Raw genomic sequence first — 27,794 nt, forward strand, 5'->3', positions numbered from 1 at the left:
GTGCTGGTGAAACGTTAATCACGGGCGGAGGAGAGGGTGGTGGTGTAACTCTTTTCACCACTTTTGGTTGTGGTGCTTGTTCCGTCTGGAACTCCAACCTTCTCTTTCTCCTAATGGGGGGAAGGGTGCTTATTTTTCCTGTCCCCTGCTGAATGAAGATACGCTTTTGCGTATGGTCCGCATCAGTTGCTTGTAGCTCTTCCTCAAACCTATGCTTCTGCATTTGGGAGGTTAGCGAGTGCTCTTCTGTATAAGAGCCTGAAGCTGGGTCGCTTGCAGTTTGTTTCGGCATCGAAACTTTGTCTGCGTGTTTTTTCGGCTCCGAGGTGACTTTTTTCCTTTTCGGGGCCGAAACCTCTCGGCGTCGATCTGTTTCGGTGCCGCTGTCTCGGCGTCGAGCCGTGTCCACACCGGCATCTCGGTGTCGAGGCTTGTCTCCAGCACTTTCTCGGTCCCGAGAAGGCTGCGTGCCGGTGTCTCGACCGGAGTCGGACGATCTCGGCACTGTTTGGGCCTTTTTCGGTGCCGACGGTCGGTCACCGATTTTATGGGTTGAGCCATGGCCTGGTGGCAGTGGCGTCCCCTGGGCCTTGTAAATGTTTCTTTGTGTGGTTTTCGACGTCTTACTCACGGTTTGTGTATCGTCGAATCCTTCGGAGTCTGAGTCTTGGATCGAGAAGGTACCTTCCTCTTCCTGTTCCTCGAACTCCCGTCGGGCTGTCGGTGCGGACGCCATTTGAAGTCTTCTGGCTCGACGGTCTCGGAGTGTTTTTCGGGACCGGAACGCACGACAGGCCTCGCAGGTGTCTTCGCTGTGCTCAGGTGACAGGCACAGGTTGCAGACCAAGTGTTGGTCTGTGTAGGGGTATTTATTGTGGCATTTGGGGCAGAAACGGAACGGGGTCCGTTCCATCGGCGTTCCTCAGCACGCGGTCGGGCCGACCAGGCCCCGACGGAGGATCGAAAAACTACCCCGAAGGGCACCGGAGCTCTTCGATCTTCGATGCGGTGTTGAATCTAAGTACGCCGATCCCGAACGCAACAATACCGACGAAAATCTTCCGAAATTAACTATTTTTTCTGTTCCGAAACTCGGAGCGACAGGAACACGTCCGAACCCGATGGCGGAAAAAAAACAATCGAAGATGGAGTCGACGCCCATGCGCAATGGAGACAAAAGGAGGAGTCACTCGGTCCCGTGACTCGAAAGACTTCTTCGAAGAAAAACAACTTGTAACACTCCGGCCCAACACCAGATGGCGAGCTATTGCAGAACATGCGTATCTACAGCGACAGATGCCATCGAACAAAGGATTTCCTGCAAGGGAGAGGTGTGACCACCTCCCCCTGTGTATTACGTGTCTAAAGGCTGGTGTGGGGTGGCTTGGTCCACGGTTTGTGACAGCAGCTGGACAATCCAAGGCTTCCACTGACTTCAGAAAGCATCCCTTCTCCCCTCTGCATCCGGGTCCCTGGTGAAGGTACTTTTGTTTTCTGGGTATCCTAGGGTAGGGACACTCTCCTACAACCTTTTGTCTGCTGGTTTCCTCAGGGTCCACTGGGAAGGGTCCTGAATCCTGTGAACTTTAACCATTACTCTATGTGATAGTCCATGGAACAACTGGGTGGGTAACTACCTTGCACCTGATTGTTGGGGACACTTACTGTACTTACCTCTTGTGTTTCTATCTGTCCCCAGCCTCTGGCTAACTACCAACCTTACCTTGGTTGGGGTCATTATTTCACATTTCACTTTTTTTGTATATGGTTTGACCCTCCCATAGGGCCCTGTGTATTGTTATGTTATTTCTGATGGTTTTTCAGAGTACATACTGTGTGTAGATGTCTCCAAAGGGAGCTATACCAATACTAGTCTAGTAGTAGTGCTGTAATAAAGTATCCTTTATTTTTGTCACACTTGTGTGGTTCTTTCTTGTGAGTGAGTTACCGTCTGACTACTCTGGTATCGCAAGTGCTTTACATGCCTCCTGGATAAGCATTAGCTGCTTGCCTCAGATACCCCCAGAGAGCTTTTGTTATATGGACACCTATTCACTATCACTAAGGGTTGCCTGTTCTCAGTATTGGGTACAACACTATAGGTGTACACCATAAACTGAGTCAGCCTCCTACAGCTACTCCCTCCCCTTCAAGACTACCCCTCCATCCATGACACCATCCTACGATTGGATGACGGAGGATCATTTGTCCCTGATCTGCGAGGAAGTTACAGTTCTCTCTGCCAAGGGAGCCATAGAGAGGGTTCCTGCGCCAGAAGTAGGTCGTGGTTGCTATTCCCACTACTTTCTTGTTCCCAGAAATGATGAGTCAACTCTGCCCATTCCTAAACCCTTGGTCCCTCAAAAAGGAGAAATTCAAGATACTCACTGCAGCTCAGGTTTTATCTGCCCTGGACCCAGGAGACTGGATGGTAGCTTTGGACTTTGAGGATGCTTATTTCCATTTTCCTGTCTTGCCTGCCCAAAGACCAAGGTGATGGCGGTGGTTGCAGTGCACCTGCGCAGATTAGGGGTTTCAGTCTTCCTCTATCTTGCTGACTGGTTGCTGATGGCGGGCTCGTGCCAGGCTATCGTCTCCCACCTCCAGACAACAGCAGACCTCCTGCATTCAGTGGGGTTCACTATAAATGTGCCAAAGTCATAAGTGACTCCCTCTCAGAAGCTCCGTTTAATCAGAGCTGTTCCGGACACTGCGCAGTTTCGGGCTTATCCTCCTGAGCAGCAAGTGAATAATATTCAGGCAAAGGTACCTATGTTTTAACCTCTATACTGCATTTCGGTGAGAATGACTCTGAGGCTGCTGGGCCTCATGGCTTCCTGCTGGTGACATATGCCAGAATGCATAAGCGGGCTCTACAGTGGGACCTGAGGTTCTAGTAGGCGCAGCATCAAGGGAATCTCTCCAAGAAGGTCCAGATCTCGAAGGGAACTGCAAAAGATCTGCATTGGTGGTTGACAAATCAAGGTTTGTCAGAGGCAGATCCCTCTCCCTTCCCCAACCAGCTCTGACAGTAGTGACAGATGCATCACTCCCGGGATGGGGCGGACATCTGGGAGAGGTGGAGGATCAGAGGCATCTGGTTTCCGGCAGAATCCAGACTCCACATCAACCTGTTGGAAATCTGTGTGATCAAGCTTGCAACAAAAGCATTTCTTCGTTCTATCAAGGGAAAGATGGTGCCGACGGACAACACCACTGCCATGTGGTACTGCAACAAGCTGGGAGGGGTGGGGATGTGGACTCTTTGTCAAGAGGATCTGTGCCTCTGGTGTGGCTGAAACAGCAGGTCATACCCCTGGTGTATCAACATCTGGGGAGATCTCCAAACACCAAAGCAGGCAAACTCAGCCGAAAATGCCTAGGAGACCACGAATGGCATCTCAATCCGGAGGTGGCACAAAGGCTCTTTCATCAGGGTGGAGAGCCATGGTGAAATCTGTTTGCCTCCACAGAGAATGTGCAATGTCAGCAGTTTTGCAGGTTGGAGTTTTCAAGGTGGCAATTGCTCAGAGACGCCTTATGTCTCAAGTGGATCTCAGGCCTCCTGTACGTCTTTACGCCCATGCCAATGTCTGCCTGGAGTTCTCAAGAAGATCAAGAACGACCAGGCCCAATTAATCCCTGAGGCTCCATACTGGTCGCAAAGAGTATGGTATCCTGAGCTGCTGAGCATGTCCATCGATCCTCCGATCAGACTGCCCCTTCTGGAGGATCTTCTGGTGCAGCAACAGGGGAGGGTTCTGCACCCAAACCTGCCTAATCTCCGCCTTCTGGCATGGATATTCAGCGGCTTCCTCCTGAAGTCTGTAATGTATTATTGACAGCTAGGTGTCCCTCCACCAAGACAATATATGACTGTCGTTAGAAGAAATTTGTGGCATGGTGTATAGACAAGCCTGTTGATCCCCCCCTTTCTGCCCCTCTCTCTGTTTATCTTTTCTTTGGCCCAGCATGGCTCTGCTATGGACACTCTCAAAGGTTATCTGTCTGCCATTTCTACTTTCTTGCGGTGTCCTGATTAACCTTCCTTATTTAAGTCTCCAATTGTAAATAGGTTCCATAAAGGCCTTACTCATATGTTCCCTCTGACCCCTTCATTATTCCTCAATGGGATTTGAATTTGGTTTTGACATTTCTGATGTGCACTTCTTTCAAGTCTCTACACAATTGTCCTCTCACTTAAAAGATAGCCTCCCTTGTGGCCATTAAATCTGATCACAGGGTGAGTGAGCTGCAGGCATTTTCAGCTAAGCTGCCCTTCATTTCCATCTAAGTGGTGCTTTGTGCTGGGACTTCCTTTCTGCCAAAAGTGGTTATGCCTTTTCAGATTCATTACCTTTTTTTTTTTTTTTTAACAAGGCGCCGCAACCTTCTAAGAGAGAGGAGAGATTCCATCCCCTGGACCCAAAAGGAACTTTGGCGTTCTACCTTGATCGTTCTGGATGGATGATCAACTATTTGTAGGTTAAGTGGGTGTGAAGAAAGGTCGGGCAGTGCAGGGCAGAGCCATCTCCAGATGGGTCGTACTCTGCATCAAAATGTGCTATACACTGGCTAAGAAGCAATCTCCTAGGGGTTTACGTGCTCATTCTACTAGATCTAAAGCTGTGACCAAGTGTTAGCATGCAGAGTTCTAGTCCTTGACATCTGTTAGGCGGCAACATGGGCATCTCTGCACATGCTTACCAAATACTACTGTTTGGACAGTCAGGTCCGTAGGGACAGGCACTTTTCCCGTTTGGTCCTGCAGGACTTTCTATTATGATCTTAGTCCGCAGACCCACCACAGGGAATGGCATTGCTTGGGTATCTATTCAAAGGTAAAGAATCTGCAACTCCGCAAATCTGGTAGCGACAATATCTAGTTGCAGATTCCTTACTGGCCCACCCCATCCTTCATGCTCTGATTTGTAGGGGCAGGGACTCCCTTTTCAGGTCCTTAGTTTTGGCAAACCAGCAGTCACTTTCTTTATGGCTCTGCACTTCTGCTGTGGAAAGTTGTGAAAAGAAAGTAATTTCAGCACACCGGGGTGGCGCCTATCTAGGAACCACAACATCATATCCAGTGCGGACGATATCGACAACGGATGCGGAGCCAATCGCCACCACCTGACGGAGGATGAGGGTACTGCTCACAAAATTGTCCAGAACCAGTCTGACAGCTGGAGGAAATTCAAAGATGAGGAATATTCAAATAGATATCGTCTCTACCAGATAAGGCATTACCGAAGGTAAGTAACTTGTTCATCATCAACTGTGAGACTTCTCTTTTCTTCTTGGATGAAGACTGCTTATCATAAGAATGTGATTTATGCACAGATTATTTTCCATAGAGTCTTTTCTCTCATGGAGTGTTTTCTTGAGTGAACCCCAAATTCGTTATGTGAAGAGGTGGCTGCAAGTGCTTTAACAAATCAATCCAATTCAGGAAATTGAACATCTATTTTGTGCTGCCTTTGTGGAAATGTTAGGTGAATTTAGTGGAATTGTTAGGTCACTGAATTTTCCGCAGAGGAGATGGCAAGCCCCTTAGGAGGAGGGAGTTTTTCTTTATCCAGTAAATATAAAGCCAACCCCCTCTGTCTGTCCCTTTGACTTTTTGTTGGAAATGTGTAACATATCTCTCAGTGAGAAGCCTTGTGAGTGGGGTAATGACAGAAAATATAGTGGAAATGAGGATCAGCAGTGCAAATATTTTTCTGTACATAGGTGGATAAGGATTTTAAGAGAGATTTCTTCTCTCTGTCAGCCATGATGACACTTGGCGACAAATGCAAGAATAAAGGAGAAGGGTCTCTATGGCCCAGGGACATGCCATGTTCCCCTAAAAACAACTTGCACTACTGTGGTAGCTGAAGAGAGGGCTTTTCAATCCGAGGGTAGGCCAAGAAGTAAAAGTTTTAAGGTCAGTGAAAGGTTAAAGTAGATCTCTGTCTGGGGACTATATAACACATGATGTCGAAACCTAAGCTATGATGGCGTCTAGGGGGAGTAGGAGAGCTTGCACTTCCAACTCAATGGCTAAAGTTCTGGTTGCTTTAAATGAGGCAGATCTGCTACTAAACAAACATTGTTGTCAGGCCCACTGCCATTTTAACATTGTTGATGCTATTTAGGATTACCATGAATTCCCAGCCAAATGATAGGGAATTATTCAAGCATGTGACTATATGAAAGACACAACATTGGATAACTATTTATATGGAAAAGGGTTTGGGCTGTTTATTATTTCTGTGCCTGGCCTTTGTGATTGAACACATTGCAATGGCCTTAGAATGAAGCATAGATTCATAAAGTGGATCTGGCTCAGATGTCCGTATCAATGGAGCCTTGGGTGCCAGTGTGGTCCCAGCAGGGCTCCGGTAGTACCCGGAGGCAAATGTCTGAGGTCAACAGGCTATTGGGAAAGTACGAGCAGGTGAAATCCTAACTGAAAGTACCATTGGATCTATGAGGCTCAAAGGAACCTCACACAGAACCGATGCACTGCATAACAGCGGCATCATTGTTTCCATAAAAGCAAGTTTTCTGCACAGGGTAAGAACCAGGCACTCCTCCTATGGCAAAAGGAGTCCCAGCATTGGTGCAGAAACTGGCATCGGAAGAGGGTCCAGCTCCAGATTTTCAGTGATGTCCACCAACTCTAGATGAGAGGAAGATTAATCTGGTTATGGGGAGTGTCGAGGAGACCGAACTCTGGAATGGGAAAGGCATCTAGGGTAGAGTTATTGTAAGGAAATGCCTCCTTAGCATGGTTACCTCCTGACTTGTTGCCTTTGCTGATGCCAAGTTATGATTTGAAAGTGTGCTGGGACCCTGCTAACCAGGCCCCAGCACCAGTGTTCTTTCCCTAAACTGTACCTTTGTCTCCACAATTGGCACAACCCTGGCAAGTCCCTTGCAACTGGTACCCCTGGTACCAAGGGCCCTGATGCCAAGGAAGGTCTCTAAGGGCTGCAGCATGTCTTATGCCACCCTGGGGACCCCTCACTCAGCACATACACACTGCTTGCCAGCTTGTGTGTGCTGGTGGGGAGAAGGTGACTAAGTCGACATGGCACTCCCATCAGAGTGCCATGACAACCTCACACTGTCTGTGGCATAGGTAAGTCACCCCTCTAGCAGGCCTTACATCCCTAAGGCAGGGTGCACTATACCACAGGTGAGGGCATATGTGCATGAGCACTATGCCCCTACAGTGTCTAAGCAAAACCTTAGACATTGTAAGTGGAGGGTAGCCATATGAGTATATGGTCTGGGAGTCTGTCAAACACAAACTCCACAGCACTGTAATGGCTACACTGAAAACTGAGAAGTTTGGTATCAAACTTCTCAGCACAATAAATGCACACTGATGCCAGTGTCCACTTTATTGTAAAATACACCCAGAGGGCATCTTAGAGATGCCCCCTGAAAACATACCCGACTTCCAGTGTGGGCTGACTAGTTTTTGCTAGCCTGCCACACACCAGACATGTTGCTGGCCACATGGGGAGAGTGCCTTTGTCACTCTGTGGCCAGGAACAAAGCCTGTACTGGGTGGAGGTGCTTCTCACCTCCCCCTGCAGGAACTGTAACACCTGGCGGTGAAGCTCCAAGGCTCACCCCCTTTGATACAGCGCCACAGGGCATCCCAGCTAGTGGAGATGCCCGCCCCTCCGGCCACTCCCCCCACTTTTGGTGGCAAGGCTGGAGGAGATAATGAGGAAAACAAGGAGGAGTCACCCCCCTAGTCAGGACAGCCCCTAAGGCGTCCTGAGCTGAGGTGACTCTTACTTTTAGAAATCCTCCATCTTATAGAAGGAGGATTCCCCCAATAGGATTAGGGATGTGCCCCCCTCCCCACAGGGAGGAGGCACAAAGAGGGTGTAGCCACCCTCAAGGACAGTAGCCATTGGCTTCTGCCCTCCCAGACCTAAACACACCCCTAAATCCAGTATTTAGGGGCCCCCAGAACCGAGGAAGATAGATTCCTGCAACCTAAAGAAGAAGAAGGACTGCTGACCTGATGCCCTGCAGTGAAGATTGAGACGACAATTGATTTGGCCCCAGCCCCACCGGCCTGTCTCCCTACTTCGAAGAAAACTGCATCAGCGACGCATCCAACAGGGTCCAGCGACCTCTGAAGCCTCAGAGGACTACCCTGCATCCAAAGGACCAAGAAACTCCAGAGAACAGCGGCCCTGTTCAACAAACTGCAACTTTTTGCAACAAAGAAGCAACTTTAAAGACTCCACGTTTCCTGCCGGAAGCGTGAGACTTTCCACTCTGCACCCGACGCCCCCGGCTCGACCTGTGGAAAACGAACACTACAGGGAGGACTCCCCGGCGACTGCAAACCCGTGAATAGCCAGAGTTGACCCCCCCTGAGCCCCCACAGGGACGCCTGCAGAGGAAATCCAGAGGCTCCCCCTGACCGCAACTGCCTGTAACAAGGAACCCGATGCCTGGAACCAGCACTGCACCCCCAGGACCTAAAGGAACCGAACTCCAGTGCAGGAGCGACCCCCAGGCGACCCTCTGCCTAGCCTAGGTGGTGGCTACCCGAGGAGCCCCCCCTGGCCTGCCTGCATCGTTGAAGAGACCCCCGGGTCTCCCCATTGATTCCTATCTGAAACCCAACGCCTGTTCGCCTGTTTGCACTCTGCACCCAGCCGCCCCGGTGCCGCTGAAGGTGTACTTTCTGTGCCTGCTTGGGTCTCCCCCCGGTGCCCTACAAACCCCCCTGGTCTGCCCTCTGAGGACCTGCTGGCAGACTGGAACCAGGGCACCCCTGTTTCCATTGAAGCCTATGTGTTTTGGGCACCACTTTGACCTCTGCACCTGGACGGCCCTGAGCTGCTGGTGTGGTAACTTTGGGGTTGCCTTGAACCCCCAACGGTGGGCTACTTTGGACCCAACTTTGAACCCTGTAAATGTTTTACTTACCTGTGAACTTAACAAATACTTACCTTCCCCAGGAACTGTTGATTTTTGCACTGTGTCCACTTTTAAAATAGCTTATTGCCATTTTTGTCAAAACTGTACATGCTATTGTGATTATTCAAAGTTCCTAGAACACCTGAGTGAAATACCTTTCATTTGAAGTATTACTTGTAAATCGTGAACCTGTGGTTCTTAAAATAAACTAAGAAAATATATTTTTCTATATAAAAACCTATTGGCCTGGAGTAGGTCTTTGAGTGTGTGTTCCTCATTTATTGCCTGTGTGTGTACAACAAATGCTTAACACTACCCTCTGATAAGCCTACTGCTCGATCACACTACCACAAAATAGAGCATTAGAATTATCTCTTTTTGCCACTATCTTACCTCTAAGGGGAACCCCTGGACTCTGTGCACACTATTTCTTACTTTGAAATAGTATATACAAAGCCAACTTTCTACAGTTATCCCACCTACACATCTTCTTGTGCTTCCTCTTATTGTCTTTAAACAATTTGGAACAGGGAGATAAAAGCAACTTCAACCCTGACCTAGAAAGCGGCATAAATAATTTTGCCTCTCGCTGCGCAAACGCTTCTGAATGCATGAGGCAGCACTGCTTGAACATCTTGGAGTTGTGCTTAGTCCCCAAGCAGATTTTATTAACATTTGTCTATAAAAGAAGTGGCAGGGCTTAAACTCTGACTTGTTCCAGAGTTGACATTCTCTTAGCACTGTAAAAAATATGGATTTTATGTGGAAAATTCCACTGAGAGCAGGTCTGTATCCACCTCAAAAGGTGTGGGAAAAAGTGAACTGACATCAGGGAGGAACAAAAGTGTCTCAGGGATTTCATGTCCAGGCAGTAACCAATGGTTAGACTGAGTTAATGCCACCTACCAGTGCTGGATCCAGTCTGGTGCCTTGGGATATTAAAAAGGTGACAAATCTACAGGTAGCTGTATCTGTCTGAAAAACCTCAATAACCAGAAAGAATTATGTGTATTTATCTGTTCTTGAAACATAATGAATAGAAGCTCCTTAAGAACCATTACATGATGCTTCTTCTCCATCTTAGATGGAATGAGGGAGAAAGGGGCAAATGTAAAGGATGATTTAAATGAATATTTTGACATCACACTGTGAAGCAAAGTGGGTTTCAATCCTTCTCCTTCCTGTGTCTAGTTCACTGACCTCCTACTATGCAAAGAGCTCCTCTGATTTACAAACAGGTTTGCACAATGAATAATATCTCTGAGTTTTGTCATTGATATCAGAAACACTTATGTGTCCAAGTTTTCAAGTTACAGGCATTTGTGACCAATCAGTAGAACTTATCCACTTCTCAAATTCAACTATAAAGAAATAAGCAATTTTAGAGGCATGGCTTGGTGCTGCAAGATGGTGGGCGAGAAATAAGGGAGCTCCTGCCGCCTAGCCCGTGAGAGATCACTGTGCGTGGCCATCTCTGCAGTTGCCGCACAACAGATTGCTGCACAGGGGGCTTGAACCGGTGCCTGGAGGCCATGGCCGAGAACGCGAGGGCGCAGCTCATGACGGGCCCCTCCCTCGGAGCTGACATACGAACAAAGAGTACACAGCAAGAGGACGACCGGCTCCTCTCCCTTCTTCTCTGTGCATGAGAGCTGTGCAGGAACAGGCACGAGAACGGCCTACAGCAGGCAATGAGCCTCCTCCCAAACCCCCTGGGGCTGACACACAGGCAGGGCGCCGCAGAGGACTATGTGCCCCCCTCTTTTCTTTCTCTCACGCTACGGGCCCTGGAGCAGGAAATGTAGAGGCAGCCCCCCCAGGGGCTGAAGCACGGCGATTTGGGGAAGACGCAAGTGGAGAAGGAATCCTTCCCTTTGTCCCTATGACGGGGGCTGAGTGGTTGTTCGTCAGGGAGCAGCCCATGGCAGAAGGTGAGCCCATCGCTGAAACGTGGAGGCTGGCAAGTGGCTGAAGAGTGAGGCGAAGGACAGAATGCCCTTCCCCTCTTGCCTTGGGGCCACGAGGTTAGTGCTACTGCTGTGTGGGCTTCGGCGTGGAATGGCAGCTGGTGGAGTGGTGCTACATAGGAGACCCAGCCCTGGAACAAAGACTAACATAAAGGGGGAAGTGCGACCCGGCTGGCAGTGGTGAGAGTGCCTGCCCTAGGAAGACAATGACGACGTGTGCAAACAGTTCCCATTGGACCCTACTCGACTGAAGTGTTGAGCAGCGCTGCTGCGGAATAGGCACCCTGAGGACCACGGAGGGAAGCGGCGAGTGGTTGACTGGGGTGCTGATGTGAAGCAGGACACCGGCTGAGTCTCGTTGGTCTGACTCTGATACTCTTCCTCCCTGCGCCTCACTGGGCTGAACTGAGCGGAGGGGTCCAATTGATTGAAAACCTACTGCCTGATCATCTACATTGCTTTCCTTTGTTCATACACTACTCCTAGCACAGTGCTGGTGGGGGGTGAATGGTTCAGCCCCCTCACCACTTCGTTGGTCGTCTGGTCTGTGCCACAGGGCTCCACCTCGCCACCTCTGCGGACCTCAATGTTTGAGGTTAACTGCCCGAGACAACTACCTAATTTCCTTGACTGGGAGAGGAGGTGCAATTTCCCAGCGGGTGGCTGCCATCTGAGTTTCCCCCTGCCACGGCTACTTGCTGCTTGGGCACCATAGGTAGGAAACGAGCCCAAGCAGCACGTAGCCGTGGCAGGGGGGAATCCAGTGGCACAGCGGGTAAGGGATCCACGTCTGGGCATACCCTTCCCACTTAGTGCAACTTTAGCAAGGATGATGGATGGAGTGTTGAAACTTCGCCACTGGATTCAAGCTAGCCTGGCTGATGAAGGGTGATACCCTGAAACCGGACCTAGGATGCTTGAATCCTATCCAGAGAGGACCTGGCTTGGCAGTTCGGGCTGGACTGCTCCCATTGAGAGCAGGGTCAAGATTGATTTTCATATAGCTGGGTCCGAACTGGGGTGACGTGGCAAGCAAAATAACAATGGATTAAACCCAGATCTGTGACTGGGGGTGAGTGTTTGAAAAGTTTCAGCACTCCATCCATCAATAATTTTGTGATAATGTCTTTCTAAGCCGGGCAGAAGCGGCAGGCATCCAGTTACATGGCTTGTCAGAACGCTAGCGCATACGACTCGTGACCCTCTGCTGGTGAATTGCCAAATCTGGGAGCAGGACATGAGCAGAGAATTGCTGGATAAGAAATGGGATAGGGTGTTGATATATCACAAAAAGGTGTCAGGAAACCCCAAATTCCAACACAAACATTATAATATACTACATAGAGCATATCTCATGCCAATTGCATTGCACAAAATATGTGGTTCCCATTCAGAGTGCCCCGATGTCACAATTTGGGTGCAAACATGACCCATATGTTCTGGTCCTGTCCTGACTCGAGCCGCTTCCGGCTCCAAATTACAGAAACTCTTGCTGCACTAAGTGACCGGGATGATCTATACACTGCTGAAAGTGCTTTGCTAGGCCTCTATTACCATCACCAAAAAGCCATAGTAACTAACCGTTTCATTGATTTGCCGCAAGTCATTGGCAGGCAAGCCATTGCTATGAATTGGAAGTCTCCCAATGCTTCTGACCATCTCCCACTGGTGTGCAGTGGTCTTGAAATGAAGCAGAGTTGAATTGGTGGCACTTAGGAGAGAGGAAGCAAGAGGATTGAGATGGGTCCCGATAGAGAGTGGTTGGAACATCTACATTCAGGAACTGCAAACAAATAGGGAACACATACAGTATTAAAAACATAATGATAATAGCCATAGTGAGAGGGCAACGCAGGCTGCGGCTAGATTGCTGGTCCTGGCTGTGACCCAGGCGTTGGGAGGGTGCTAGTGCCTTACAGTATATGGTTCGAATAAGATGAGTGTTGAAACTTACGTGCGGCCTAAACCATATACCAGGGATCTTTCAGAAACAGATGTAAACGTATTCTGTCAGTTGTGCATCAATGTTAACATTGTGGACCGATATCATGTCTGACCTATCAGTGCAGTATGAATTGCTTGTCTGTATTTACCTTGCAAAACACTAAATTAATGCCTCCTGGTTCATCATTTGAGTTACGGTCACAATGTTGTTTTATTGAGCCAGCAACTCCTGTCTTGCATATGACACGATCAGATGCAAAGATTTGCTAAGTGCTTAAGTCATATACGTATGATATTATCAATGGTGATTATGCACTGTACATCTCTAAGCAAGAAATCAATAACGTTGGTTCAAAAAAGAAAGAAATAAGCAATTTTGGAAGAAACTTGTTTGCAGAGCTCTTCAAGAACTAAAAGACTGCATACATGCACAATGAAAAAGCCCACTCCTCGGGGAGATAGAAAAAGAGTGATGACAGGATTACCAATATCACTGAAATGTTGCCAGCAATGGTTGTAATTGGTGCTGATTAACAAAGGTGACAAAATCCCGATCAACTGCTGGCATAAAGACATCTAGTACACCACAGTCTTGCAACCAAGAAATTAACTGTAACTAAGTCACTTAGGTTGATGCCCGAAACATCTTAATCACTACATCACAGAGGTACATGCCCCAAACATTTGAATATCTAAGAGGCCAAGTATGCACCTGTTTGCTTTCCAGAAGCCTCATGAAAAAAGGTGAGAAGGTAACACTATCAACATGTAAGGATTTTATAGACTGAAAAGTATGAAATGTGTTACCACTGAGTTACATTTCGTGAGTCTGTTGAGAGTCGCACTGTACTATAAAAAACAATAATATAATAAATCACTGAGGTAAAAAAACACCTGCGCTTCAGCATGCTTAAATGAGACACCAGTCCTAAGCGACCTTCACTGTTGCCTTACACCACAAAAACATAACAAGGAACTGCAAGCCTTCTTGGTCTATGAGGAACATCCAGTGACAACAATACATCTAGCCTGCTTGTAATATACTCTGTGATCGTCAATGCTTTTTCATCAGACACACACAGTCTCATCTTTCATATTCAAATGGAAATAATAAATAACAAATAAAGAAATGTGGCAATGTGCAAAATATTACAACTATACCAAAAAGCACTTTAAACATACCGTGTCCAACATCTGCAGAACCTTGTCTTGCTCACAGGCGTCCAAGCCATCAATAATTACCACCAATCTTGTCTGGTTCTGTGTAAAGCCATCAATAGTCTTCGCCATTTTAGCCATTAGCTCTACTTCACACTTTAGAACCTGAAAATAAAAAATTTAAAACAAAATAAGAAAACGATATTTCTCCTGCAGATGTTGCCCTCTTAATTTGAGATGTTCTCATTTTATCAACTTCTGGCAGCTGCCCTAAATTGATGAGGAAATGGAAATTGCTGTTAAACAGATAAACCTGATTAAAGGCATTGTTTCAAGATAATGACAGAATGAAGTGGAAGGAAGTAACCACCTTCGGTAGGAAAGCAGTTCTGGTTCCCAATTCCAACCTATCTGCAAAGAAAGTCGTGAATGGAGGTTTCACGCTTAATGCCTTCAATTCATTAACACATTTAGCAGACGTTTTGGCGACCCCCAAAAACAAAATTGCTTTGAAAGTAAAGAATCTCAAAGGACAAATATGTACCAAATTAAGATCACAGTGAGGCACAATAAACAGAGTGGTAAGGTATTTGCTGGTAAGCCCCTTTATAAACCTTAACCCTACAGGGGACTTAAACAGAGAAGGTTAATCAGGTAAACAAAGGAATACCAAAAGGAGAGACAAATATCCCTTAACTGATGCAACTCCACAACCTTGTTGTGCTAGGAAGAGTGCAAAAAGTAAAGCATCAGACAAACAGACTTTTAAGGGGTCAACAGAATTTCCTTCACACCACTTAACAAACGTAGCCAAACTGCTAGCACAAACTGATTTGGTAGAGTGTTGCCTGGCCGATAAAATAACATCCACCACATCAGGGGGAGAAGAAAAGAACTCCGGTTGCCTCGTTCCATCTCCAGGCATGTAGGTGCAGTCTCTGGAGGTGAGATTGTAGAACCTGGCTCTGCGACTGCAAAATTAGGTTTTCCTTGGGAGGGAGATGGAGCGGAGGGCACAGTTAGAGGTGGTGAAGGTCTGTGTACCACATCCTTTGCGGCCAATCCAGGGCTATCAATACGGCTTGGGCTTGGTCTTCGCAAATCTTCCTCAGAACTCAAGGAATCAAGTGTATTGGGGGGACTCGTAAAGAAGCTGGGAACCCCAGTTAAATTGAAACATATCACCCAGAGCCCCCTGCACTGGATATTGAAGGCTGCAGAAGGACGGGCAGTGTATGTGCTTGTGAGGGCCAAACAGGTCTATCTAAGGGGCCCCCTTTAGCCAGAAGATGTGAAGTACCACCTTTAGATGGAGATGCCACTCGTGATTGGCTGAAAAATGCAGATTGACACTGTCCGCACGCACATTCAGAACTCTGGCCAAGTGGTCTACTATGATGCAAATCTAATGGTCACAAGCCCAGGACCTGAGTCGGAGAGCTTCTCTGTGGAGAAGATATGACTCAACACCTCCCTATTTGCTGACGTACCATATTGCAGTAGTATTGTCTGTCAAGACCTACACTGACTGACAGCAGATGGAAGGGAGAAAGGCCTTGAGAGCCAGAGGTATCACCCACAATTCCAATAGATTGATATGAAACAATCTCTCTTCAGGAGACCAAAGTGGAGGCATCCATGAACACTGTGGCCACTGGGGAAGGAGGACAGAATGGCTTCAAAAATTGATGTCCACACCTCACCATCGAAGATCTGCTGCAGTGTCTCTGGAGATTTTGACAGGCTCTTTGAGATCTCAGCTTGTGTTAAAACCACTGCCTGTGGTGGCGCCACTGGAAGGTCCTCATGTGCCAACATGCATGAATGAGCAACAGAATGCAGGAGGCCATCAGACTGAGCAGGTGCAAGACTTTCAGGACTGGAATCATTGCTCCACTCTGAAACATCGGAAACATCAAAATTCTAGCCTGAATGTCCAGAATCCTCTGAATTTACTGTAGTGTCCAGTACTGCCTCTACAAAAAGGGTGCGCTGAAAGGGCTCTAGGTGAGATTTGGGCCTGTTGATGGAAAAGTTCAAGTTCTACAACTGAGTTGTCAAATGCGAGTAACTTAGCACCAACTCTGGAGAGTTGGCTTTGAGCAGCTAATCATCCAGCTATGGGAATACCGGTACTCCCCACCTTCTGAGATGTACTGCGACCATCGCCATCACCTTTGCGAGGACTCGAGGTATGAAAGTAAGGACAAATGGAAGGACCACAAACTGGTAATGCTGAGACCCCACCGAGATACTTCCTGTGCGACTGCAGAATGGGGATGTGAAAGCATGCATTTTGCAAGTCGATTGAAGACATCTAGTCTTCCTTGTCCAGCACAAGAAATACCTGTGCCAGGGTCCTGCTTGAGGAACCAATTCAAAACCCTGAGGTCAAGGATCAGACGCAAACAACTGTCCTTTTACTGTCCTTTTTGGGAAACAGGAAGTACCAGGAGTAACATCCCTGACCCAGTTCCTGCTCTGGAACCAACTCCACTGTGCCCTTCTGAAGTAAGGACTGAACCTCCTGCTGAAGTAGCAGAAGATGCTCCTCAGTACAATAACTTTGTTGGGGGAACGGGAAATTCCTGGAAGGGTAAGGCACACCCATTTTCCATTATAATCCGATGTTATGGACCTCCACTATGGTAGAAAATTGGACCATCTTCTTCCCACTGGCAAAGTATGCTCCAAGAAGGCAAAACTAGGGCTGCTTTCCTGTGACATTAGCTGGGAAAAAAGAGGAAGAGGAGGAGGAAGGCTGATGAGTTGTTGCTCGTTTACTCTTGCCACGACATCAGTAAGCTCTATAAAGTGGATTGGAGGACGTTTGCTGGTGCTAGAACTGCTGCCTGATGAGAAAGGAGTAGCTCCAGCCGAATTCCCGGAACTTGTGAAACGGCCTGTAGTCACTAGGCTAAGAATGAAGGTCTAAAGATCTGGCTGTTGCTTTACTGTCCTTGATCTCACACAGGCAGAATCAGCTTTGGCGCTAAACAGTCTTGCACCATATAAAGGTAAATCCATCAGAAGGGCCTGCATGTAAGGCGAGAATCCAGACCCTCTCAGCCATTGTGTAGCAGTTGATGTCCCCCATCGCTTTAGTCACCGAATCAGCCATGTCCAGGCCTGACTGTATGACTTGGCTTGCAGCCACCTGACTTTCATTTAACAGTTCTGCAAAGTGCCCATGCATATCATCCGGCATCTTTGGTATCACTGTCCTAGTAGAATCCATAAAGGCATGAATAAAGTGGTACAAAAGACAAGTACCATTGGCTGACTTCAGAGCTATACTCCCAGAAGAAACCACTTCTTCGCGGATTGATCAATCTATTTAGACTCCCAGTCCGCTGGGGAAGTTGGAAAGGACCCTAGAGTCAACTTTGAGGAACAGGAAGACTGCACTACTGAGCTTTCAGGTGATGGATGATTACTTAAAAACAAAGGATCCCTTGAAACAGTCTTGTACCATCTGGCAATGGGTCAAGACACTGCCATGGCTGACAAAGGCTTCTGCCAAACGCTTTGATAACGCCTCATTAAAAGGGAACATGTGCTCTGACACAGAAGAGACAGAATGTAGAACCTCCATCAACGGAACAGGCTTAAGTTCAGCTGTAGGAAGGGGCAACTCCAACATTTCTGCAGCCTTTGGCACCACATGATATGACGTTACCTCAGGAGGAGGTATGCCTTTTGATGACGTCAACTCCCATTCTGGGGACGTGTCCAAGCCCCTTGCGACACCAGGCCCTCAAAATCTGGATCATGTGTAACTATCTCACCTTCTTTCAGGTCAGGATCTTGCTTAGCACACAAATATTGCTCCTCCTCCAGAGGACACTGAGCTTCTCTATAGGGCCTATGCCTCGTGTCCAGTCGCTGCGCTGGAGAAAACTGAATCCACGCTGGCGACGTCAGTAGCGGAGTCGGAGACTCCTGACACCTGAGCTGCAGAACCCACAGGAACTGAAACTTAACAATGTAACATCAGCACAGAGCCATCCGATGTTGGCGACGGCGTAATTGGGGCTGGTGACTCCCACTGAGTTTCAACTGGCGAAGGAGTAATGTTCCCCGACGCCAGAACAGGCCAGGGTACCTGTGCCACTGGTATGAATGTCGCCTGCAGATATTGAGCTGGGAAGCCTCTCAGCAAGTACAACATTGGACCCTTGGGCCCCGCAGGTGCACTACATGCAGTCATGGCTCTGCAACAAATGATGTACATCACATTTAGAAAGCTTGAATGGTCGGTTCCAGGTGCAGCGAAAGCTGGGTTCTCCTGCTCCTGTCAAGGAGGTGGAGGCAGAACTGGATGGGGAACAGGAACCACCTCTGACTCCGGAACGCCCAGGCGAAATGGAGTAATCACCAGACTGGACGGCAATGCTGGAGAGCCTTCAGACGACCACGGATGCAGAAAAATCAATGTCAGAGAAACATCTCTTCAAGATCGACTTTGGAAACTGTGACACCGCTTCTTTTTATTCTTCATCTTGGATAACTTTGAGGAGTGAGGAGATGGAAACTCCGAAAGAAGTCAAGACTTCCAAAGACCTCTTTACTCCTTCCTTTCCTTGGCCATGAAGAGTTTGCCTCTCTTTCTTTCAAGGCCTTCAGATTGAGGTCTGAGCTGAGACACCAGAGACCGTCATCATGGGAATCAGTGATCAACAGCTGACCCTCACACTTCTAGCAGGTCTTGAACCCAGACTTTCTCTGCAGAGACATTGGGGGTCATTATGACCCTGGCGGAAGGCGGAGAAGCGGCGGTAAGACCGCCAACATGCTGGCGGTCTTTTTTTTTGTAACCGCCATGGTCATCCGCCGCTTCTCCGTTCCGCCCGCCAGGGCGGAGACGACTGCCGGGCTGGAGACCTGGGTCTTTTGACCCGGCTTACCGCCGTGGATTTCCTGCGGTTGGAACCGCCATGAAATCCATGGCGGTAAGCACTATCAGTGCCAGGGAATTCCTTCCCTGGCACTGATAGGGGTCTCCCCCACCCCCACCCAGACTCCTTCCCCTACACCCCCCACCACCCCTGTCACCCTTCAAAGGTGGCAGGACCCCCCTCCCCACCCCGACCCCCAACATAACATCATTCATACACACACGACACACCACCAACACACATACGCCAACATCCACACACACAGTCAGACATGCACACCCACATTCAAACATACACGCACACATCCATACAGACATACACGCACTCATTCCCAAACTTACAACACCCCTGCAAGCATACACGCACTCACACCCCCCCACTACATACACACACACACGCACACCCCCATGCACCCACACAACACACAACACCCCCTCACCCCCCTCCCCTAACGGACGATCGACTTACCTGGTCCCTCGATCCTCCGGGAGGGGACGGGAGCCATGGGGGCAGCTCCGCCGACACCACACCGTCAACAGAACACCGCCACGCCGAATCACAGGACGTGATTCGCTGGGCGATGTTCTGTTGCCATGGCGGTGGAGCAACCTCCACTTCCCCGCCTCCCGCCAGTATGGCTGTTGGCGGCTCTCCATCCGTAAAAGGACGGAGAGCTGCCAACGGTCATAATAGGCCGAGCGGCAAACCGCCACCACTGGCAGTCTTCCGCACGGCGGTCCCTCGGTGGTCTTGGAAAAAGACCGCTGAGGTCAAAGCGACCCCCATTGTGTCACAGAATAAAGCTACTGCTTTTTCCCTGAAACAATACTGCCAAACAGCATACCCTAAAGGAGAGATGAAAAAAGCGTTATGCATCGAAGGTGTGGAAAAAAAGGGACATACGTCAGTACATCGACAAGGACATCCTCATCAATGTGGGAGAGGTGTAAAGAAAAGTTTCAGTGGAATGCTGGGGCACTGGGGATATTCCAACGGTGAGGAATTCACAGGTAGATATGTCCATCAGAAGGAAAAGTTACTTATCATTACTAATCTCATTCTGAGGATACTGGACCTTCCTGCAGGATGCTCACTGAAGTAATCTCAATTTGCATTAGACTAGATCTGGAATTTTTCAGAAGTACCTTTGACGGACAACAGGAAGTATAAGAGCAATCTGGGCAGAAAGTTATTGTTACTACAACCAGAAATGGCAAAGTGTCTCCATAAAGGTGCAGCCCAACCTATCAACTTGGGTTCAGGATAGTCTTTCCTGCTCCACAGGAGAAAAATAGTCAAAACTATTTTTAAAGAAAAAGAACATTACCACATAAAGTCCCATGGATAAAAGGAAAGCAGCAAGATGAAGATGGTGAGGAAACTGCAGGAAGGTCAAACATACATGGGGAAAAATATTACCAAAGTTAAGTAACTTTTCACTCAAAAGACATCAGCTTTCAGAAGATTCATTTTAGTAAGCCACTCAGGTATCAACCATGTATGTAGTCATGAGTATATGAATCATAGTAATTTTTTAAACTAAGAACTGATGGAGGCCCGTTTTACCAGACTGCATCTCTGACTTTATATCCAGATATAGGCAGAAATGTTCTGCAAATGTCTAAACAGATTCCCAAGTGGCCACTGCCAAATCAGTACTCCTCTAAGGAAAACATAATCTAACGCAGAGCACATACTGTCCTCCCATTCATAAAATATGCATGTTTATTATGGGTTTGTTGTAAAAGGGCGGGGCATGGGGCAAGACAGGGACCTAGGGGAGTGCACAGCACTTCCCTCTGTGCGCATGTATGTTTGGCCGGCCATCTTGTGCTGGCCAAACACACATGTGCACTAGGCTCACTTCAACCCGGCACTGTGTTGGAGACAGCAGGCAGAGACTTCTACTCTGCCTCAGAGCACCCAGCCAGGGCATTCTGTCTAATGCTAACGCTGCTTTTCTGCTGCCAGCAGCATATAAGCAGCATTAAGATTGGTCGCAGGTTCTGGCAGCCAAAGGAGCGGTTTGGAACGGCGCAGTAAGAAAGGTATTATATTTTTTTCTGTTCCCTCTCCCCACACCACTCTCCACTCCACTCCTTTTCCCTCCTGCAAACCGCGACTGCAAGTATGGAGCACTGGGAAAAGTCTTAAGGCCCTTCCAAACTCTTGAAACCAACTATCAAGTACACTGTAGTCAGTTTCATATATATATTTCCAACTGCACCACTCTCTGAACCCCTACATAGTAGACTCGGAAGCCCTGCCCAAGTTAAACCCACCAGAGGGTTAAATACTCCTGGGCAACTTGGGGGAGCACAAACAACCCGATGACTTCCAGGCCCGATAATGTATGGAATACCACGTACAGCCGCAATAGCGGCCTGAATCAGGCTTGTACAACTCAAATACTGCCATAGAATATATTTCACGCTACAAACACTCTGGCGCATGGGCATAATAGCACCTCCGACTTGTTTTCGGTGTGGCACAGAGGACGGTACATTTTTATGCACAGTATGGAGCTGCCCGGCTTTAAAGAAATACTGGCACGGGGCAACTGCCTGCTTGGGCAGGGTACTTGCTTGATCAGTTCCCTTAGACCACAAACTTACTCTGCTACATTTTACCAACAACTTAGGTAGCAATAGATATTGATTGTCACTTTAAATGTAGGCCTGACTAAGCGGGACATACCACAAGAGTGGAAGGGTACGACGCCTCCATCATTGGCAGAAAGGAAGAATAGTATGGACCATTGTATTGGGATGAAAGTGGTACCTAGAAAAAAAACAAAATCTGGCAGGCATGGGCAGACTATAGGGGTATTGAACTAGAAGCAATCTTTCCTTGCTTGATTATGAAATCAGGGCATCTACGAGTTGAAAATGGTTGGGTGACTGTGAGATATTACATTTTATGTGTGGATTTACATTCCAATATATCGGCAGAAGGTGGGGGTAATGTGTTTGTGCAGACACTTGTATTTTACTTGGGCTTTTCAGATGTAATTGGTTAATTGTTGCCCTCTCGGGCCTTGTGTTTGACTTAACCTGCAAAATCAATAAAAAAGGTTTTTAAAAAACATAGAGCACACATAGAGCACTGACAAAAGGTTGTTTGTCTTTATAGTTCCTGGATCTCTGCACATGATACCTGAGAGCCTGTATTGTGTCCAATTCGAGCCACATCTCTTTCAACATGGAAGGAAGAAGATTCAGGAGGTAGGTCTGCAAAAGTACATTCTGAGGGAAATGTATCTCAAATTATACCTTAACTAAAACTTTAGGTTATAATCTCAATACCAACAGCGAAGCAAAGACAGATTGTACGATACCATGACCATTCATAAAATTCCTTACAATTCAGGAAAAGGCAACAGCCTCTAGAGAAACAATCTTCAGCAACAACAATCAGTGAAAAAGGATGCAATTGGGCTCAAAGGGAGCCCCTTTCCCCCATAGGAAATTTCATCACCAAGTTCAGGTCCAGTAAGAAGGAGCAAAGGGAGTGGGTGGAAAGGCATTCTACAGTTCCTTAAGAAATCTGATCACAATGGGAAGCTGGAAAAAGGAACCCTGCTGAGGCTAATGCAAGAAAGAGGACAAAGCCACCAAATGCCTCTACATTATGGTGTTTTCTACTCAGGGAAAGCAAAACTTGCAATACATCAGGCACATCAATGGAAAGATGATCCTTTACCTGTAAAGAACATTAAGTTGTGAATTATTTCCAACTGCTTGAGTATTTCAGTTTGGAAGAAGTTCACTCAAAATATTTCTGTCAGCTTTAAGACAGGGTCACAAAAGTTGGATGCCATGACTGCCCTATCCGTGGACAGAAAATTCTTCTTAAACAGTAGTTTGGAGTGATGACACATGAACAAGTTAAGAGAATTTGGTACCAAGTCCTTTGCATCAATTGTGGAGCAATGAGATGACATCCATTACATGTCTTCTTATGACTCTAATTTGAAAAGGAAATGAAGGAAAATCATACAGGGGAGTTTCAATTTAGGCAGAACACATCCCTTCAGTAATGTTCACAAAAGAACTCGAGGCAGAACAGCTGACACTTCATGTTCTGATGAGGAACATACAAATCTATCTGTGGCATGCCTTCATGTCCAAAAAATTGCTCGCAGGAACTATGTACACACTTACCATTTGTAGATAGCTGACAAAATCCTGTACAGGGAACGCACTTTGTCTGCTCTGTCAGATCATCATTTCTTTTTTGTGGCCAAAGCCACGGTATCTCCTTCACACAAAGTTGCCTAAAGCCTACGCATTCCCCCTTGTTCACATAATGCACAGCTCTTCTATTGTCTGTGCAAATGTGCACATGCTTGTGGTACACCAAGGGTAAAAAAGCACCTAGCTGAGACAAATCACCAGAAACGTCACCTTCATTGCTCGCTCCCAGAGTGTTGCTGTGTGTTTTATTATGAATGCTACAGTGGAATCCCCACTTCCCCCTGCGTGGAGGAGTTGCGGTAGAATATTGTCTCTAAGGAAAGTCTTCTCCCAGTTGCCCCCCTCCACCAACCAATGTGTGGCGTGCTGCAACTTTGAGACTAGATAATAAAACTCTAGGGCAATGCCAATCCTCCTTCTACTAAGTGTAAGTGCAGGGTCTCACGGCTCAACCTACTGCAGCCCCCTAACCATACGAGGGTTATCAGTAACGAGTATAAACGCTTGAAGACTGACCTGGGAAGTGTATCAAGAGAGTACTGCAGAGTATATAGGCATCTAGGCAAGAATACCATCTTTGCTACTTTGACACACCCCATTATCGACAATGGGAGGGTGTTCCAGAAATGTACAGACCTATCTAGGCTCAGAATTACCCTTTCTATATTGTGTTGGTTTCGTTGCCCGACTGTGGGCCACCATTATTCTGAGATATCAGAAGTATTTACATTAAGATAAGCACCCAAATGTTTCCAGCTCTCTCATCAATATGGGAAGTGATGACCTTGGTTCCATCAGGTAGAAGAGCGTATCATCCGCATTTAGCGGTATCAGAGGTTTTATCCCTCCCACTGGTATGTCCCATTCCTCCATGACTCGTTGAAGCCGCTGCGCGAATGGCTCTATGGCCATCACAAATAGCAGTGGCGACGATGGACACCCCTGGCGTGTACCCTTCCTTAGCTGGAGCAATTCGGAGGGCAATCCACCGATCCTGACCCTGGCCGTGGGTTCCTTATAAAGAAGTCTGACCCACATTTGGAATTATGGCTGTCAGCACTGCCAGGAGGAAAATCCAATTCACAATGTCAAACGCCATTTTTTAATTATTTTTTTTACATATTTTATTGTAGTTTCATTTAACCATTGGTGGGTAGACATAATACAGTACCATACAAAATAATCTTGTTATCTATTGCCTTAATCCAATCCTGATCCTTAAAATTCTGTTTCCTCAAACAACGAAGATCTCAACAGTTTACCCCCCATCCCTCCCCTCAACTCTCCCTATAGCCCCTCCCCCCCTTAGGTGAGCCTATCAGTACAGTGTAGTAACATCAGTGTGTCGTGCCTGGGGTATGAGATTCCTCTCCTTATGTGTGAGGACATTATACTCTCTCAGCGTTCCCATACCTTCTGCGCCTGCAGCCGTTAGGGAAAGCCATCAGTAGCTGAGATTCAAGTGCAACTCAGTTACCTATCCAGCAGCTCTTCTGTCAGGGTCCGTATCTACCTGTCTTTCATCTCTAAAAGCTTCTAACACTAACTCCCAACTTCTGGTGGTCTCAGTCCTCTCTTGGCCTCCCTATGAAGAATACTCCCTTTACAACCAGCCCATTTTATCAATTCTCTTGTACATTGGGGTATTCTCGGGCCTACTGGGTTCTTCCAGGACATTGCGATTTCCTTTTTTGCCAATACATAGGCCATATCTTGAAACTTGTTGGTTACCTTGTACTTGGAAGAATGTGAAAACCACCCAAGCAGGCAATGGCCCATTGGGCAGGGAATTTCCCTTCCTATAGTTTTAGCCACAGTCCTGCACACCGTTGCCCAGAATACCTCCAACTTAGGGCAGTCCCAGAACATATGCCTAAATTCCGCACCCGCCAATCCGCATCTCGGGCATTCCATTCCTTCCGTTCCAAAGTACCTATTGATCTATCAGGGGGTAAGGTATGCCCGATGGGATACATAGAAGTTAATAAGCTTAAAATCTGGCATTTCGAGTCGTTTTGGCAATCCCCTCTAGGATGCGCCCCCAGTTCCCATCAGTGAATTCAGTCCCCAGGTCCTCCTCCCATGTCGTTTTAAGTTGGGACAACGGAAGGGTCCTGTCAGCCTGAATCCTATGGTATAGGTTTGACACTACTTTACATTTGCCAGTAGAAGTCGCTAAGTATGTACAGGTTGCCTGTGCAGGAGGCTCTCCCATCCCTTCACGCCAATGCCTGCGAATACTGGCCACAAGTGAACCATGCAGTAAGAAATGTCCTCTCGGTAACTCGAATTCTGCTCTGAGGGTCTCAAAGGATATCAGTGACTCTTCTTTAAACAGTGTTCCCACCGTCTGAATTACACAATGTCAAACACCTTAGCAATATCTACAGAAACCAGTGCCAACTCTTCGTCCCTGTCCTCCACCTCATGGAGAACGTGCATCAATCTGCAAATATTCTTGGCAATAAGACGATAGGATGCCGGATTGGATAAAGCAGAATAAGGCTTTGGGATCATGGCAATGATCCATTCACACATCGATAATGGGAGCATGTTGGCAGCTAATGCTTCTTTATACACCTCTAACAGCCGAGGGGGCTACCTCAACCTTGAAGACCTGGTAAAACCCGGCTGTGAAGCCATCACTGACTGGGCTTTTACCTGATGGGAGGGATTTAATCGCCACCCTGACTTCCTCCAAAGTGAGGTCGGAATCCAGGGCTTGCGCCACTACCATGCTCAGCTGGGCCATTGGCACTCTACTCTAGTATTCTGACAATCCGTCCTGCTCTGGGTTTCCTCGGCTGACAGACCCTCTCAAGGTGGTCCCCTGAACACCGCTAGTATATCTTCCTGTCATTTCACCTCCCCCCCCTGGGGGTTTGTGAGCTGGAGTACCAGGGTGTGTGGCAATTTCTACCAGAGGTGCCACACCAGGATTCTTCCTGACCTATCATCCTCGCAGTGTAGGAGTTGTCGATAAGATTTCAAGATGTACTGTTCTAATCTGCCTCTGGTGTCAGTCCATTGCCTAAGAAGCTCCGCCTCGTCTACCTGCCTGTGTCCCTCACCCACTGGGCACCTCTGCCGTGCCACCAGGGTGACTTACTCGTGGCGCAGTCCAGCCTGTAGTGTTTGGCGCACTCAACATGTGAGTCCCATACAGCTACCTCGAAGCACAGTTTTCAGGGCCTCCCATTTTGTCGCCGGCCATTGTGTACTCATCTAATTCTGTTCCATGTAGTCAGTTAGTGACTATGCTGTTGTTTCCCTGCCTACTTGATCTTGGAGAATCTCTGATGGTAATCTCCATGTAAGGTTCAGCGGTTACCACTCCATCGAAATGTACATGTCACTGGAACGTGGTTTGATGTGGTGGGTTATTTCTTGTATCTTGGGAGCTATATATTGTGTTAGCAATATGTGATAAATGTGCCACGTGTTGTCGAGTAGAATGTGTATTTCCGGAGCCCCGGATGTGTGTCTCCAACTGTGACATTGCATCTCTTAGACTTGTGGTCGTTGTCGGTTTGGTACCCTGCTTGGGGGGATCTCTGTTTAAATCTCTGTCTATAACGCAGTTGAAGCTCCCCACCCAAAACATGTAAGTCCCCATGGTCGTGGACAATACACTAGTTAACATGGGGTAGAATGCTTCGTCATCTGTATTCTGGGCATGGGAATTAAGTACTTCCAATTCTCGGCCATCCAATGTACCCCCATCAGAATGTAACTACCCACAGTATCTGTCTCCATATATTGCAGGGCAAAAGGCACCCCAGAGCTATTCAGATCAATACCCCCCTAGCGTATGGGGAAAAGGTAGCCTAGTATGTATTTCCCCTCCATTTTTTAGCCAGTTTCTGCGCTTCACAATCGGTCAGGTGGGTTTTCTGGAAACAGGTTATATCTACCCCATGGCCCTTGAGCAGTGACAACACCCTATACTGTTTCGTACTATGACCAAGTCCTCTCACATTCCACAAGAGAAGTTTATAAGTATTGCAGACTACCATTGTGTGATGTATGCTGAGGTCCTCATCTGCAGGATTGTCTCTGGACTTCACATCCATAATCTGCGTATTAACAAACTGTTCCATTAAAAACAGAAAACAAAACCCTCAAATGCCCCTATTTCCCCCCAACCCATGGACCACTGTAGCGTTAACATATATCTATCGGAGCACACCCTGTTGTGTCAGGACGTCCACAACCACCATGGCTAGTTCAACCTGGACCTGTTAACATTAAGCTAGCTTCTCTACCAGTTTGCCAGGTCTATTGCCTTCACAAGCAACCAAGTTCATTACTACTGTAAATAAATTAACATTGTAAAATAAAACAACCATTTTTCTTCTGATTCAAACTAGTCCTGTGATCTGTTTTCATCCCTTCTCTCAGGTTGTCCAACTAGAGTCATTCCGATGACCCGGAGGGATGCTGAAATATTCGGTTTTAAGGAGGCGGTACGTGGGTGGCCCCAACTGCTGGGGGCCTTTACCTTGTTCTGCTGCAATGTTCCTCAACCCTCTTCAAGCTCATTCTCGGTAAGTGCTGTGTCTGGAATCATCTCTGATGTAGGGTTTGGGAGACGTGACGAGATGCCCATCGAGGGTGCCCGTCCCAGGAACCTGTTGGCTCTCTCTGGCGAAGTTGACTGTGTCAGGTGCATGGCTCCATCCTCCCCTACA

At 47.5% G+C, this 27,794-nt stretch overlaps 1 protein-coding gene across 6 annotated transcripts in view; it reads right to left on the reverse strand.

Annotated features, from left to right (window-relative positions):
• The window catches only part of KIDINS220 (kinase D interacting substrate 220), a 987,486-nt gene that overhangs the window by 443,876 nt on the left and 515,816 nt on the right, over positions 1-27,794 (reverse strand). For all 6 annotated transcript variants that reach the window (XM_069235892.1, XM_069235890.1, XM_069235888.1 and 3 more), the window contains exon 18: positions 14,034-14,174. In XM_069235892.1, coding sequence (XP_069091993.1) covers positions 14,034-14,174 — 141 coding nt within the window. The remainder of the gene's footprint in view (positions 1-14,033; positions 14,175-27,794) is intronic.

Source organism: Pleurodeles waltl, chromosome 5 (assembly GCF_031143425.1).
Source record: "Pleurodeles waltl isolate 20211129_DDA chromosome 5, aPleWal1.hap1.20221129, whole genome shotgun sequence".
Classification (NCBI taxonomy): Eukaryota; Metazoa; Chordata; class Amphibia; order Caudata; family Salamandridae; genus Pleurodeles; species Pleurodeles waltl.